The 15,964-nt window shown below is 47.6% G+C and overlaps 2 protein-coding genes across 3 annotated transcripts; one reads left to right on the forward strand and one right to left on the reverse strand.

Moving 5' to 3' along the window:
• Positions 1–2,722, forward strand: LOC133911251 (transcription factor bHLH113-like). 2 transcript variants are annotated; one of them, XM_062353450.1, is made up of 8 exons: positions 1–191; positions 278–387; positions 514–712; positions 1,055–1,123; positions 1,290–1,355; positions 1,715–1,780; positions 1,972–2,022; positions 2,139–2,722. In XM_062353450.1, the coding sequence occupies exons 2-8, from the start codon at positions 302–304 to the stop codon at positions 2,370–2,372; spliced, it is 771 nt and encodes a 256-aa protein (XP_062209434.1). In that variant the 5' UTR covers positions 1–191; positions 278–301; the 3' UTR covers positions 2,373–2,722. The 2 variants fall into 2 exon arrangements, with proteins under 2 accessions (XP_062209434.1, XP_062209435.1); XM_062353451.1 differs by having other exon boundaries at positions 72–191; positions 278–712; positions 2,139–2,715.
• A 10,640-nt stretch (positions 2,723–13,362) lies between these two features.
• Positions 13,363–15,964, reverse strand: LOC133913362 (cytochrome P450 81Q32-like). Its single transcript, XM_062356492.1, has 2 exons — positions 14,951–15,964; positions 13,363–14,285 (listed from the first exon to the last, which is right to left on the reverse strand). The coding sequence occupies exons 1-2, from the start codon at positions 15,956–15,958 to the stop codon at positions 13,671–13,673; spliced, it is 1,623 nt and encodes a 540-aa protein (XP_062212476.1). The 5' UTR covers positions 15,959–15,964; the 3' UTR covers positions 13,363–13,670.

The raw sequence follows: 15,964 nt of genomic DNA on the forward strand, positions 1-15,964 counted from the left end.
TTATCTGAGCTCTCACCGTCTCTCTCCAATCTTGAGCAGCTCTCCCAAAACTCAAAAGCGTAGGCGTGTAAGCGTGTTTAAGTGTGTATGCATCTGAACACAGGGACAGAGCTCACAGTCTCGGACACAGAGCTGCAGCAGAAGGCGAGGCGGCGCGAACATTCTTTGACCCAAACAGAGAACCCCGATTGGTACCAATCTTCTTCCTCTTTCTTGCATCCAAGATCACCATCCATCTTGTTGCCATATCCTTGTTCATGTCTCGTCATCTCCCCAGCCGTGCCAGTACCAGCTGGTGATCATGGTGAAGGAAGAGGAGATCGTCACAGAGGCAGCAGGGCGAGGCTACATGGACATGCTTGCTCTCGGAGAGGACGACTACTTCAAGTGCCTGTCTCCTCCCTCCTATTTCTCTTCCAGTGTTGTCTCTAGCACCTTTAGTGCCACTCCCACTACTGTGTCTCTTACCTGCGCCTCCTACCTGGACCTGGCTCCTTATCACCACATGCTAAGCTTCACTGGCCAGGAGCAGTTCCATGGCGATGGCCTCTTTGGCTTCCAGCACTACGGTGGCGATCATGCGATTCCCGTGGCTGTTTCACAGAAGTCCAGCCCAACCACCGAGTGCTCGTCCTCCATCTCCTCCATGTCGTCCTCGCCGACAGCGACTGCCATCTCGGCCATCTCCAGCTCTAAGCCACAGGCCTTCAAGGTGCGTTGGTCTCAGTTAGTCTTGGATGCAATTGTTGCTACTGCAAGTCTGATGCTTTCTTGCTTTGTTAAGTGATGATGTCCGATGGTGCTTGTGTTGATCTTTACTCGGTTCATGAATAGTAGTCACTGCAAGTTTTGTTGGCAATTATTTCTAGTCTGGTGGTTTCTTTTACGCTTGAAAAAAATTGTAGGATGGTTTCTTGCATTATTGAGTTATAATTTTGGATGGTGTTTGTGTTGATCTTTACTCGTTTCATGAATGGTTGTCACTGGCTCACTGCAAGTTTCATATTCTAGTTTCTTGCACGGTTAATTTTTGGTTTGGCTAATTCTTGTTCAGAAGAAGGGATCAAGAGGCGGCGATCAGAGAAAGGCCGCGCCTGCTGCTGCTACGAACAAGAGGCCCAGGGTTAGTGCTTCTTCCACTTCTAAAAGTGTGCTAATCAACCGTGGGCCAATCTGGCACAATTATTAGTAAGCCAAATTAGTGAGCTGTTCCTTGGTTTTCCAAAAATTAGTGAGCTGTTCTTGTTTCGCTAATCAGCTCGTCCGGTCAAAAAATTTACTTCTGTTAGGTGAGGAGGGAGAGGCTCGGGGAGAGGATCATCGCTCTGCAGCAGCTGGTATCTCCATTCGGAAAGGTAAGAAATTGAAAAAGGTTAAAGCTTCAGGCTTTTGGCGATGCGCTCTTTACAGGCTCGCTGTACTTGCCTTTCGGCGTTTCCTTCCTGGTGCAAGCGTAACAACTAAATTAACTGCGCGCCGTAGCAACCTGCCTAGCCTCCATTCTCCTACTGAGCAAGCAGCTCAGTATACCTGATAATGGTCAAAGAGGCCATACACTCATACCGTCATACGCATTAACAGTCACTGCCGCATATATATACACTGCCATATTACTTCCAGCTGATTTTTACCTGTCGCCTCGTTTGACCTTTGACTTACGGATGGATATAAACTGCATGGACCCGGCCCTGCTTTGCCGCTGCTTGCTGGTCAGTCTGATACGGCTTCCGTTCTGCACGAGGCGCTGGGCTACATACGCTTCCTCCACGACCAGGTTCAGGTGCGCTGTTTACTCCGTGTGCTCTCCTGTAACTCTCTCCGAGTAATTAGATAAGACAAGCGCAGTACACGCAGCTCTGTACCGTGTCCATGTATATGTGTGCGTCTTTTGTGTCTACGCGCTGCGTGCACTCTGAAGGCTGGTACACGCACTGTTCGGGACTTACTGGCATCGGTCGCTTTTCGTGTCAGGTCCTGAGCTCGCCGTACATGCAGCGCCTGCCGCCCTCTGCTCATGTCCGGGTAAGAAGAAGCAAGCGCCAAGCTACACTTAATTATCTCCAGTAACTATAGCCGTACTTTGCTTCTAGTGTCTACTGTAGTAGCAGCGTGACGCCTGGTTCGCGATGTGCTTGCAGGTGCAGGAGAGTGCGGCGGGGACGGTGGTGGAGCCGCCGCGGCCGGGCGACCTGAGGAGCCGGGGGCTGTGCTTGGTGCCGATCTCGTGCACGGAGCACATCGCCGGCAATGGCACTGTCAACGGCGCGGACATATGGTCTGTCGCGGCGGGGATGGCGAAGGTGACGGCAGCCGCGGAGAACATGGGGGCCGCCGAGATGCTGCCTGATGGTCACCCCGGGCACTTGGCCTAGCTGACTGCAACACACTTCCTTTACAGATGATGTGGGGGTCTGGGGGTTAAGGCTCTAACTAGGCTCTTAGGGTTAATCAGGTCAAGTACTCCATCACCTTTTCTGTAAGCTTTTGGCGAGGGGCTGCTGCTGCTTTGAATGTCAGTCACGACTGCCGATGATGCTTGGGAGATGTGTCTGCTTGCATAGGGGATATCAGATTATGCTTGCTTGATCTTGGTAATCGGTTTAGACATCTTTGGAAGTAGGAACTGCACGATGCTTATGATACTATACTACTGCTACATGTTCTATGCATTTTCTATACACTCCGATCTTGATGCGCGTTGACAATTTACATCTGTATTACCAGATGGTACTAGTAGGAAAATACTCTATGCAAATACTGACCGAGCGATGTGGATCAGAGAAGTGAAGAGGTACTGGGCGGCGAGAACAAAAACTCACTCATTGAGTATTGTGAGTGCAGTGTTTATCTCGACCGACTGCAGTACTACGACCGGTTCCATAGATTTTGTGCAAAGCAGCTCGACAGGACAAAAGTCGCCAGTGGTTCCATAAGGCTAGGCAAGACGCCAATGATTTAAAAGGGCCAACGTAAAGTTGGCTCGATTTGTTTCAGCTCAGTTTTCATGTTGTCGTACGCCTCAGCTAAAGCACTAAGATCATCATAATGGAGTCCCTTCGTGAACTAGAATCTATTAGCGAAAGATACTTTCAGTGTTTTAATAGATCCTCTTCAAAGTTTTTGTTACGAATAGATTTTTAAGATCATTTCTTTTAAGACGAGATTCTCTCTTAATTTTTTTCACGAATATTTTCGAAGAGAAGCTGTTGAATATAAGAGAAAATAAAAATAATAAAAACGAAAAAAGGAATAAAAAAGAAAACGAGATGAAGTGAATATAGTTAGGATGTTCTAAGCTGTAAACGGCAGGCAGCCTTATTACTGTCATGGGCCTTACTGCGAACGCAACTGATTTGCATATCCATCACCTGGGCTTTTAGCTCCCACAGTGCAGGAACTACAGCGTGCATATCCATCACGGGAATTGGACTCGTGAGTTGCGATCGCGATAGGTCGACGTTGATGTTCGACGTTGCCGGCGGCCAAATTTTATGGCCGATTATCAGTCAAAGAGAGTGGAAAAGAAAAGGCCAGGAGGAGGCCCGCGAAGCCCACCGAGCGAGAGCAATTGCTTGGAGAAAAGGTGATGGGAGGAGAGGCCCAAACTATGGGCCCGCATACGCACGGCCCAGCACTTCGCTCCTCTTGGGTTCGCGCGTGTGAACAGCTTCCTCGGCGAGCCAGCCGTCTCTTTCCTCGCCTCTCTCTTCCACGGCGTGCGTAGTCCGATGTGGACGGTGAGGGTCAGACAGCTCGAGCGTTGAAATTGCTCTGAGGCTACTACCATCTTTGGACATGATGATTGGGCTTTACTGGGCATGTATATTTGGACTTTTTTCGACAACGTATGCACGTTTGGACTTTTAGCTCCGGTTATGTCATGCCCATCCTTTTCGTTTTCTCAAGTTTCTCTGACAAAGTAGTCTTGAGAGGTAATGCATGAGCTTTCGCCGGCATGTGGACCGGGACTCGAGCTGCTAGCACGATTGGTACGCGTTGAGGGAGGGACGACAGCGAGTTGAACTGTGGTGGTAAGTAACTGGTAATCCATGGAACATGGGCACCCGTACAAGCAGAGCCGCCGGCCTGACATCTAGCAAGCCGGAATATATATACGCCACAGGCCACAGCTGGGACTAGTCGAGAACGGGCAATGCCACTCCCAAATACCCAGCAACATGGAGACAGCGTGCGACGCCGTCCTCACCTTTCTCTTTCTCTTCTCACTCTATTGCCTCATCAATCAATTAATCTCCTTTCAAAATACAACTCAAATCAATTAATCTCCTTCCAAAATGTTATTCCAATCAATTAGTCATGATCAATTTGAAAACCACTTCCGCTTATAAATATTTTCCGCATGTCACAATTCTCTCATCACCTCCTCATATATGTGTTATACTTAGATATATCTTAACCATGAGGATCATTTAGCCTAATTCCATGAACACCCTATCATTAACACATATTTAATTGACATACCGATTGGAGATGCCTCTGTAGGCCACGAAGTCCTCAATCTGCTTGATCCAGGCGTGTTGTGGTGTCAGGCTCGATGCAGACATGCGTAGGGAAAGCCATCAGATTCCGATTAGCATATGCCAATGGTGCCGATCTCAGTTGGTTGGGGAAGAACAACGTCGTGGAGGGTCCTAGGGCCCTGCAATGGTGGTGTTCGCCTTCAAGCCACTGTCACGCTGGTCCTTGATTGGCAGGATAGGGTTAGCTCTCCCAAAAACGAAAATCACTCGTAGCAGGTGTCGAGAACCATTTCTTATAGCATGGCGTGGCCTGGGATCGAGCCAAGGAGAAATGGTGTAGGCCCACCGATCATGGGCACTTCTGGTCAACAGTTGCCCTATTCTGGTGGATGGCAGTTAGCCGAGATCACCAACAATCTAACATTCTTCCACTTGATCGAAAGGCTAACAACATAAGTCTCACTCTTAATAGAATATCATACCAAGATACAGTGTTACAATAGTTAATGAGAGATCACTGAAACCTCAACATCTATAGTGTACTTCTCTATCTCGATAGGATAATTACTTATACTTAATTGGAAGATGAACTATACACTTATGGTCCTTTTGTGCAGTTTATTTTTATTTGTCATCATTTGCACATTGAAAAGGTGAAAACAAACTTTGTAGTTCCAGAATCGAAGTTTGAGATCTCATTTTATCCTAGAAGTATAGGCTATCTATAAGTCTTATGCCGGCACTAATTTTGAGACAAAACTTTAACATGGAATCATTAAGCTTGAACATGATACTTAGTATTTATAGGCTGAATCATCAAAGCATTAAAATTAATATTTATATTCCGGACATCAATTATTTGATTCTGGATCCATCTTTCACAACATCATGTGTTTAGCATCACCACTTGACATGTTGTTACTCGAAGTAAAATTGCACTCTTACATAATAAATTCGAGGGTAGAATATTAAGACAAAAGAAAATTTTCTTATTCTTAAACCACAACAAACTACTGTGGATTTTCTTATTATCTAGTAGCCTTATAACATGCCACAAGTTAGCTTGCATCATTAATAATACCTCAAGAGATTGGTTTGAGCTATTCCACAATATAGCTCCTCCTGCAAGGATGAAGATTTGACTTGATGTGGATTTCTTAATATCAACACACCTTGCAAAATTAGCAGCTTGTGTATAACGTAAAATTGTCTTTAGTATTTTTCCAGTGGTCTAGTTCTAGATCAATATCTGGCAAGTATCCCGATTACAAAACATTAAATGAGAGCGCATACAAACTTAAGTATACATAATGTTCATGACAGTGGTAGTGTAAGAAATCTTTTATCACCCTCAATAACTGGAGTATACTCCCTTAATATTGGACATATCTTGGTGTAATTGATGACAAACTAGTATGGTTTTGGCTAATTGATGACAAACGATTAAGGGACTAATAAGTTTATCGAGTGTATGAACATGTTTTAGTCCCATTGAAAAATGTTAAAAGAAGTCGACGTCTCTCAAAAAGAAAAGAGAAGCGGCATGAAGAAACTCATAGAGTTCAATTTATTTTACTTTTGAATTTGAGTTTAGGAATGTCGTACTATAAAGAGGGATACATTTTGGTAGTCTTGCTAGTGTCTCAGTGCTCAAAGTATCTTGTTAAAACCAAATTTTGAGAGACACAATCACTCATGAACACTGGAAAAAAAGGTAGAGTTGTCTGAGCCCGGAGTCCCTGGGTTAATTCGAAAACTCCGGATTCTATTAAGTGCTCCGGAGTCTTCGAGTGGGACTCCGAGAGAAGGTCTCTGTCTGGCTTTAAGTCTGAGCCCGGAGTCTCCGGATTAGCCCGGATACTCCGGACTGTGTAATTGTCCTGGAGTCTCCGAGTGAGACTCCGCGAGAGAGTCTGTCTCGCTTCAAAGCCTGAGCCCGGAGTCTCCGGGTTAGCCCGGATACTCCGGATGCTGTTAGTGTCCTGGAGTCTCTGAGTGAGACTCCGAGAAAGAGTCTTTGTCTGCCGAGGGTGCTAAAGCTGGAGTCTCCGAGTTGATCTGGAGTCTATGGGTCCTGATGCTTTCGGACCTTTCGGGCATCCTCTGAACTAGTGTTTTTGCCGGTTTTTCTCAAGTGTTACCCGGAGTCTCCGGGTGAACCCGGATACTCCGAGTCAGTGTAACAGCTAGTTCTGACAGGTTAGGTACGTGTGTTTCTGTGCTACCCGGAGTCTCCGGGTGAACCCAGATACTCCGAGTCTGTCTAAAAAGCACAATAACGGCTAGTTTTTGGAGGAAGGGTATAAATACCTCTTCACTGCCTCCATTCAATGCTACTGAGCTACCTATGAACCAACTCTCTCAAGAGCATTCAATAGCCCTCTCAAACCCCTCTAGTGCTTGATCTTTGCAAGATTTGAGAGTTAGGGTTTAGGGAGTGAGATTTAAAGCAAGAGAGCAACAAGCAAACCTTTGAGAATTTTGAGTTCTTGCCAAGCTATGATTTGCGTTCTTTACTCTTGAAACTTTGTGCTTTTAGATGGCAAGAGGTCAGCCGTAGAGAACCCAATCATTGTGGAGTGCCACGGGAAGCTTGTATTACCCGTAAATTGAGTAAAAACCCTAGCTCGATCTTTGTGGTCGCTTAGGTGAGGATAGGGTTGAAAAAGACCCGGCTCTTTTTGGGCTCCTCAATGGAGACGTAGGCACTTCTTTGTGAAGTGGCCGAACTTCGGGAACAAATACTTTCTTGCACTTTACTCGTTCAAATTGTTATTTGGGGATTTGCCTCAATATTTTTGCTTGCGAGTATTTGAGTGTAGGTTATTGTTGAAAGGAGCATATAAATCTTATAGAGACTGTGGTAACTCACAGACTATATTAGACTTACTTAAATTTACTTTGATTTCGAGTTCCTGTGTAGTACGGATAATCTGGGTGAACTCGGATACTCTGGAACCAGAGTATCCGGATTGAGCCGGAGTCTCCGGACACTGTCTGATCCGCTGTAGAGTTTTAATTTTTAGAAATGACTATTCACCCCCTCTAGTCGACATCAAGTACTTTCACCCCCCCCCCCACGCAACCCACAATATTGCGCATGCCTGAAAACCACAAGCACGCGATCTGGGCGATCGGATCGAATCGAACGGCCGAGAGCATTTTTCAGCGGAACAAAAAACTCGACGCGCACCATCAGCCAAAGAAACCTAACCCTAATCCACTTTCTGACCTGCCTCCGTCGAGAGCTATCAAGATAAGGAGTGCGACTTCGCCAGAGTTGATGTGGTACCATGGATCCTCTCACCGGCGCACGTGTGCGATCGAGGTTGCGTGCGGTTCCGTCGAGCATATCCACGGTGACGCGCTGAGGGAGCACGCGACGGAGCGAGATCCCCGATAGTAAGGACTACAACGTGGTGCTACTACCTTGCCGATGTGCGTGAGGGTGACAACGACAAGTAGTTCTCTGATCGTGGGAAGGGCAGTGAGAGCTGATAGTTTGGTGGCGATGGTGACTTGTCGGCGTAATGGTAAGCGTCGATCCCTAATCCGATCTAGTGTTAGGGATTTGCTGTTTTGGGGTACAAGTGCTTAGGGTTCTGGAAGGGGATTTTCATTAAGGTTTGACTTAGTTATTTAATTCCCCCTTCTAATTGCTAACCAAGCCGATTCATGGTGAAAACGAGGGCTAACGGGTTCGGCAAGGGTACATTTAGAGCTAAAACATGACAAAAGGTGTCTAAATGAGCACAATTAACATTAAATTGAAACAAATTTTACTTGATCATGACAAAACATTATTAAGGGTGAATAGGGGCTAATTCTAACCTAATCATATCTTAGGGTTCATGAAACGGGGCAATTATGGCTCTAATACCAATGTTATACTTAGACATCTTAATCGAGGATCATTTAGCCTAATCTCATGAACACCTTAGCATTAACACATATCTAATTGACATACCGATTAGAGATGCTTCAGAAGGCCATGAAGTCCTCAGCATGCTTGATGCAGGCGTGTTGTGATGTCGGGCTTGATGCAGACATGCGTAGGGTGTGAGGAACCGTCCAAACAATATTCTAATTAATTACCAGAAGGATCATTATTCATAATCACAACCTTGATGATTAACCAGAATATCATCCCGGTAGTCCCGGCACATGTTTTATGCCCAAGATCGGAACACATGCCTTTCCAACATGTACATCACAACAAAGCTTAAGAAAGAGCGGGTAATTAATATTATATTACGAGTTCTTAAGCATGCAACAAGTTATCATAATTTACAACAAAAGAGAGCTAGGAGGAGACTAAAACCTGCTCAACTCCTAACCAGCAAAAGAACTAAGCAGCGGAAGACTAAAATCTCCATTTTTCAATAACTAGGTTCAAATGACTATCAAAAATAGCGTATTGTGGTGATCGAGATCACCAACAAAAGAGGGCTGGAGCCATATGCTCTTAGGCTCCATCAAAAAAGCTCGACCACCCAGAGTAGGATGCATTACTCTTGCCCACCACCTGCATCGGCGGGCATAAAGTAGCCAAACACCACCTCTCCCTCAGCAACAGGAGTACCTGAAAGCGCATGCATGAGTATGAAGGTACTCGTAAGACTTAAACCATATAGAACACATATACATAGCTCGACTCCAAGGATTATGCATTGATCATTAGCAAGGATGAATCACAGGTTAAGTAAAACATATGCACTAAGCATCCTAGACATATGTGTGACCGACTGAAACTTTACCAAAATATATGAAAACTATCCTGCATCTAACAACTGAACAAATATAACTGTAACAACATGTATATCAATAAGTAACAAGTGCCCACATCACCATCTCCCACATACCGAACCACAAACCATACTCGAAACTCTACGACCGTGTGAAAATGAAACAATAGCATGCTCATGACCGAGAGCGCGGTAGTTCGAACTGTTTATACACCCTGCAGGGGTACTCCTGTATCCACACGACTCGGGGACCATACGGCTTATGCCACCCGCTAAATTGCACACAAGGGGGTACCCGTGTCAACCTTTCCCAACCAGCACCAACAGTGTGCGGCATGCATCGCTCGGCGTGGCGGTACTAGAACTACTCCCGAAGCAAACTAGTACCACTTACAAACCCACCTGCTCACACCGTCGATGTTCAGGCCCCACAAAGCCACAACTGCGAAGGTATTCGGCTCACCTTACCATTAGATCAGCATGTGGTGAGTAAGGTAAGTGCTAAAGCCAACTACCCGACGATCGGCCTTAAACGATGCAAGCAGTCTACGGTGTCCGGTCTTCCTCTACCGGCCTACCCAGGGGAACTCCACATCCAGGCAGGACAAAACACCATCCTAGCACCACCCACATCTTGTCTCATACTCACCACTCATACAACTATCTCAACCTCAACAAGTGTGTGTAACCATAAGAAGGTCCTATGCTCGCGAACAACGGAACGCGCCATCGTTCGACTTCTACCGAATGAGCTAAGCATGGCTAAGCATATAAGTCGAACTCGTGTCTAGACATTGACAACACCTCAAGGCTACAAGGAATGTAAATACGCAAGTATTCAAAGTAGAAGAATGCAATCGGCATAGGTTCTACCCATTGGTACTCGACACTGACTCACTAAACATGCATACATACATAAGCACATTTCATCAATTTTAGACTTATCCAATTACACAAGAGGGATTAGTATGCTTAGTTACTTGCCTTGCTGTTCAGGTGGCTGCCCAAAATCTCCTTCGCTCTCCTGGAAAACAGGCCCGACGTTCTCTAAAAAGAATAACGTGTGCAATGCCATGATTATGGATGAAATGCAACAATACATGCCATATGATGCGCAAAACATAAAAGTACAAACATGCGAGTTGGAACAAAATTGGGACTCAAACCAATTTGAAAAGTTACTGAAGTGCAGAACCTCCGGAGAAATCTCCGAAACCTCCGGACATATGCGGACTATCCGCAAAATTCTGCGGAACATCCGAACATTTGCGCAACTCAGGCAAACTCCAAACTATCCGGACTTCTCTCCGGATACTCCGAACATGTGCGGACCCTCCGGACTTTTGTCCGAACCTGGCTGAAAATGTGTCTTTTGACGATTTGTCGATCGATTCAACTCTAAACTTGAATCTATGCTACATACACCTGCGCATATACCATACCAAAGGTTCTAGACTAACTGTGCAGCTAAAACCTAGGAAAATTTTGAATACAATTCAAAATACCATTTTTCCAGAAAGTGTGAACCCTCCGCACTTTGGTGCGGAACCTCCGCACATGTGCGGACTATTCGCACTTTTACGCGGATACTCCGCACTTTCCAGAACTCTCCTGATTTGGGGAAAAAATTACCAAATCGAAGTGTGATCTTTTCCAAACTAAAGAGGAACATGTTTGGGATGGTTTATGGAGCCTAGGATTCATTCATCAACCTGGTAACTCGATTCTTTGCTCAAAACTCATCTAAATTCTCATTTTGGTCAAAATTCTCAAAAACTTATGAACTTTGCTAAAACTTGAAATCGATCAACCAAACCATGAATTCTTGCCATGGGAAGCCTAAGAGACTTACTCAAGATGCTTGTGGAGCTGTGTGACCGCTGAGGAGTGGAGGAAATGGAGGGAAATCAAAGAACTCCGGTGTTTCTAGTGCTTCAACCAAGAACACTAAAATTCATCAAATCCGTCTCGAATCTTTCGAGAAAACGAAAATGAATTGGATGGATGAGTAGCTTATGAGCTCTAGAATGCAATAGTACCGCATGCATAACTTCAATCCTTCTCTAGAGCTCGGATTTGAGAAGGAATGGAGAGAGGGCTTGAGAGCTTGAGTGGGAGGGGGGCTGCAGCTGCTGCTGCACGTGTGGGAGTAAGGGAGCAGGTGGGAGAGAGAGAGGGCAAGTGGGGGCAGTGGCGGACCTAGGATTTTTTCGTAGGGTAGGCATCCAAATTTTTAAGACTACAAATTCGATAAAAGAGTATAAGATTTGACAAAAGTTAATACAATTTCGGTAATTCTGTATAATATTGTCAAGCTTATACGGGTAGCTCTGAAGCACAAAACACTTCTCATCTGCTAAAATTCCTACCGCTCCTATAAGGCAAGCTTGCATAAATTTTGCTCGAGTTTTGAAGAGCTTTTAGCTCTTTTTTTTTTAACGGGAAGCTACAAGTTTTAGCCATGACCTTGCAAATAGCACTCCAGAAATCCACACAACTGGCAGTAGCTTACTACTGAATTAGAACATCAACCCACCGTCTCCACTCCAATCGGACCAAAAAGCACCCACACATGTGCACACACCTCAGAGTTATTTAGTCGAACACATGGTGAGCAAGCATGAGGAGCGACTACGGAGAGAACCAACTGACCTGCAGCTCGAGGAGGCAGGTGGGCGATGGGGAGGGGGGAGGGGCGAGCAAAAGGAGGGGATCTTGTCCTGACGATCGGAGCTGAGACGGGGATGCGGATCAGGCGCGGCGTGCCACGAGGAGCTCGCGGAGATTCCCTTTGGCTGTCGTGCCTGGCTGCTTGGTGTCGGCGCCTGGTCTGCCGGGCGCGACCGCCGATGCTGCCTGCCCACCACCACTCCCAGACATGGGGTTTGCTTGCTTGTCTGCCTCCTTCCCAGGTCCTGGCGGAGCCCCTCCTGCTGCTCGCCTTCCTCCTCGACCCGTGCGCCGGCGAGGGCGCAGGGGACGACGACCGCCCGATGAGGAGCCCCGGGTGGGAGAGTTGCGACAGCCGACAGCGTTCTGGTCGCCCGGATGACGGTGACGACCGCCTTGCTTCAGCGCCTGCCCAGACCGGCAATCGAGTGACGCGTTGGCGGCTGATCCTCGAGTCCACATTGGTGGCTGATCGCATGACGCGTGAAACGAGGAGGCATCGCCTCATCGAGTTGGCAAGGAAGATGGAAAGTCAAAACGTCTCACGCGAGCACAGTAGTACGCCAGCCCAGCACGCGAGCACCAGTGGGCTTTTTGATTTTTTTACAACCGAACCGGGCTTACTAATCGGATTTTTTTGGCTAGACCAGGGTAGTCCTGGGCCTACCAGGACTACCCTGTGGGTCCGCCCCTGAGTGGGGGGCTGCCCACTTGAGTAGTTGGAGGGTGGGGCCACATGTGGGGTCCACGGGTAAGTGAAAATTGTCTATTTTCGCTGTGAATTCAATCCTTTTCTCTCCCGTATTTCTTTCTCTCATCCAATTGATTTCAAACAAAGTGCTCTAGTGCGCCAAAATAATTTACCTCGAAAATAAAAATGATACTAATGATGCATGATTAAGTTTAATCACGTGATTATAAGATTTGGGACGTGACATAGGGGAAGCTGTCAGGTTACGATTATAAGATGTCAATGGTGCCGACCTCAGTCGGTTGGGGAACAACAACATCATGGAGGGTCTTGTAATGGTGGTGTCAGTCTTCAAGCCACTGCTATGATAGGGTTAGCTCTCCCAAAAACGAAATATCATAGCTACGCTATAGTTTTAATGCATGCGTGAACAACATACACGAGAGACATCATGTTAATTAATAGGTAATTTGGTATTTTGTGTTCATATTTTCTGGAGCTACATGAAATAGGTTAGTTGAATAAATCATCCCGGCTCTAAAGAGGGTATGCTGAATTTGGATGATATTGCAATACTTTGATAATTTGCTTTCTTGAAAAATATATTCATGTGCTTGTAATTATTTTTGTTGAATTCATATTGACAACAAGCGCAATTACTATTAACTTATAGAATTTATTTATACTAGGTGAGATTATTGATTTGATATATTACACGTGGATAAATTGTCTCCTTTCATTAAAATATTGTTGGATCCACATGTACGGTTACTAGTACATAAGAAAAGAGACAATTAAAATACTCGCTGTAGAGTAATCATACACCGCAGTCTGCGTAACATCACTGATTGCTACACTACCTACTCTCAAACAACTGCTAGTTGTTCATACAAACCCCTCCACATAATTTACAGAAGATAACGCACGCGACCATGCTCACAATCTTATTTAATGCAGCACACACTATCAACCAAGCGTACTACTACCCGATTTTTTTTTTAAAAAAGGAAAAAAGCCATACTACTACTCAATGCTGATAACCCTCTCCCATGGAAAATTCAACGATCCCAAGAAGTCATTCACTCAGAGCTCCTGAAGAACATCACGCATAACTGCACGAGGCTTGCACATGGCCTCCAATGGGAGGGCCCTGGGGATGGTCAGCCCGCCGCTCTCGGTCATGTCAACCTCGACGCCGTCGACCCTGTCCCAGTCGAAGCACTGGATCAGCGTGCCGAGCACCAGCCCGATGGTCCGAAGCGCGAGCGTCTCCCCGGGACACTTGCGCCGTCCCATCCCGAATGGCATCAGGAGCCGGCCCTCGGCACTGCCGTCCTCGAACCGCTCCGGCCTGAACGTACCCGGGTCATCCCACACCGCGGGGTCCCTGTGGATGGCGTACACGTTCACAAGCAGCATCGTGCCGCGGGGCACGTCGTAGCCGCCGACCTTGCAGTCCGTGGAGGACTCGTGCGGCAGCAGCAGCGGCGCGGCCGGGTAGAGCCGGAGCGTCTCGTTGATGACGCAGTGGAGGTAGCCGAGGCGGGGCACGTCGTCCGCGGTGAGCAGGCGGGAGGTTCCCACGGACGCGTCGATCTCGGCCTGCGCCTTCTTGAGCGCCTCCGGGTGGTTGAGCAGGAGAGACATAGCCCATTCTGTCGTGGTCGACGTGGTCTCCGTCCCGGCGCCGAATAAGTTCTTCACGGAGAAAAAGGAGAAAAGCACAGTCAGTGAGATTGAATTGTTGATGATATAATGATGTCCACTTATTTCATTTATTTGGGAAAGGGGACAGCGACGCTGGTGATATGCATCTCTCGGTGTGGTAGGCCCCTGTCTGACCTCAAAGAAGGCTCCAAAAAGGATTCGGTTCAAAAAATATGTATCATATAAGACAACCGAATGAATCGATATCACTCCACTAACATGACAAGCTAGATTCATTCAACCGAGAGTGATATAGCACAGTGGTGAATTCAGAGCTACGAAATAGAGGCTCTCGTTCTTATTCTCCTTTCCTTCTCCTCTTCCCTTCTTCATCCTCTTCTATGCCCGAAAATTAAAGGGGAAGGGGTCTCTACCGTGCGAGTGACCAGTGCGTGCACAACATGCCACGCAAATGAAGCAGTGATAATCACCACATAGATTTGGTAAACAGAACGTGTGTTAGAAGGGATTCAGACTTCAGTCCAAACTGCTAATGACTTAACCGAGTGAAATGAAAGGGCTACTGATCAGGAAGCCATTGACTCGAACTGACCCACCATCGATCATTGCAGAAATGAAAAGGCTAGCAATCAATGGACAGAGAAATGCTAATGGAACTTTGCTCTGAGAGAGGTAAAATTAGAAGAAACACTCACCGCGCACAGAGACATGATCATGGTGTCGGTGTAGACCTCCGGCTCTGACTTTTGCAAAGTGAGCAGCACGGCGATCACGCTCTTATTCTCGCTCTCACTGCCGTCGTCTAGCCTCCGCCGCTCCGCGTCGATGAGCCGCCGCAGGAATGTGTCCCTTCTGCTCACCGCGGCTAGGATCTTGTTCCTCACGCCGAACACATCGAACAAGCGCAGCATCGGCAGGTAGTCCCACCGGTTGGCCGTGCCGAGGTACGGCACGATCTCGTCGACGATCTGCTTGAACTCGTGCGCCTCCGGTGACATGTCCGTGTCAGCGTTCGCCTCGGTGCGAGACGTCTTGGTCTGCGCGATGGTCTCCATCAGGACGCTGAGGGAGAGCTCGAACAGCCTCCGCTTCAGCTGGATGCGCGCGGCGCTGCCTGGGGTGACCGCGGCGGCGCGGTTCATCCTCCGCACCATGGCGCGCACCTCGGCGGAGATGGTGCCGGTCATGCAGCCGACGCGGTGCGCGGAGAGGAGTTGCAGGGTGGCGACGCGGCGGAGGTGGCGCCAGTAAGGGCCGTAGCTGGATGTGGAAAGCATGGCGCCGTCGAAGGAGATAAGCTGCTGGGAGGCGAACCGCGGGCGGTTCGCAAAGGCCACGTCGTGCTCCGTGAAACACTCCCTGGCGCACTCCGGCGAGGACACGATCACGGCGCGGCGGGACCCCATGCGCATGGAGAAGACAGGGCCGTGGCGCGCGGCGAGGCTGGTCAGCGCCGCGTGGAACGGCGTCTTGACGAGGTGGAGGTAGCCGAGGAACGGGACAGCCGGAGGGCTCGGCGGCAGCTGCTGCGCACCCTTGCCGCCACCGCCGGCGCGGCCCACGAGGTAGCGGAGCAAGAAGAGGAAGACGAAGGAGAGGACGGCAATATATGCCTTGTCCATGTTAGGGGAAGTGATCAGTGATGTCTGATGTGGTTCTGATCGATCGATCGATCGCAAGTTGATGTTTGTACGTGGCTCCATCCTGCA

The sequence above is a fragment of the Phragmites australis genome, chromosome 3 (assembly GCF_958298935.1).
Source record: "Phragmites australis chromosome 3, lpPhrAust1.1, whole genome shotgun sequence".
NCBI classification, from domain to species: Eukaryota; Viridiplantae; Streptophyta; class Magnoliopsida; order Poales; family Poaceae; genus Phragmites; species Phragmites australis.

Excerpts from the sequence above, each read along its gene's own strand:
- LOC133911251 (XM_062353451.1), top strand. The coding sequence starts at position 302 with ATGGTGAAGGAAGAGGAGATCGTCACAGAGGCAGCAGGGCGAGGCTAC. Across the intron at positions 713-1,054 it reads CTAAGCCACAGGCCTTCAAG|AAGAAGGGATCAAGAGGCGG; the intron begins GTGCGTTGGTCT and ends ATTCTTGTTCAG. Across the intron at positions 2,023-2,138 it reads CGCCCTCTGCTCATGTCCGG|GTGCAGGAGAGTGCGGCGGG; the intron begins GTAAGAAGAAGC and ends ATGTGCTTGCAG.
- LOC133913362 (XM_062356492.1), bottom strand. The coding sequence starts at position 15,958 with ATGGAGCCACGTACAAACATCAACTTGCGATCGATCGATCGATCAGAA. Across the intron at positions 14,286-14,950 it reads TGATCATGTCTCTGTGCGCG|AACTTATTCGGCGCCGGGAC; the intron begins GTGAGTGTTTCT and ends TTCTCCGTGAAG.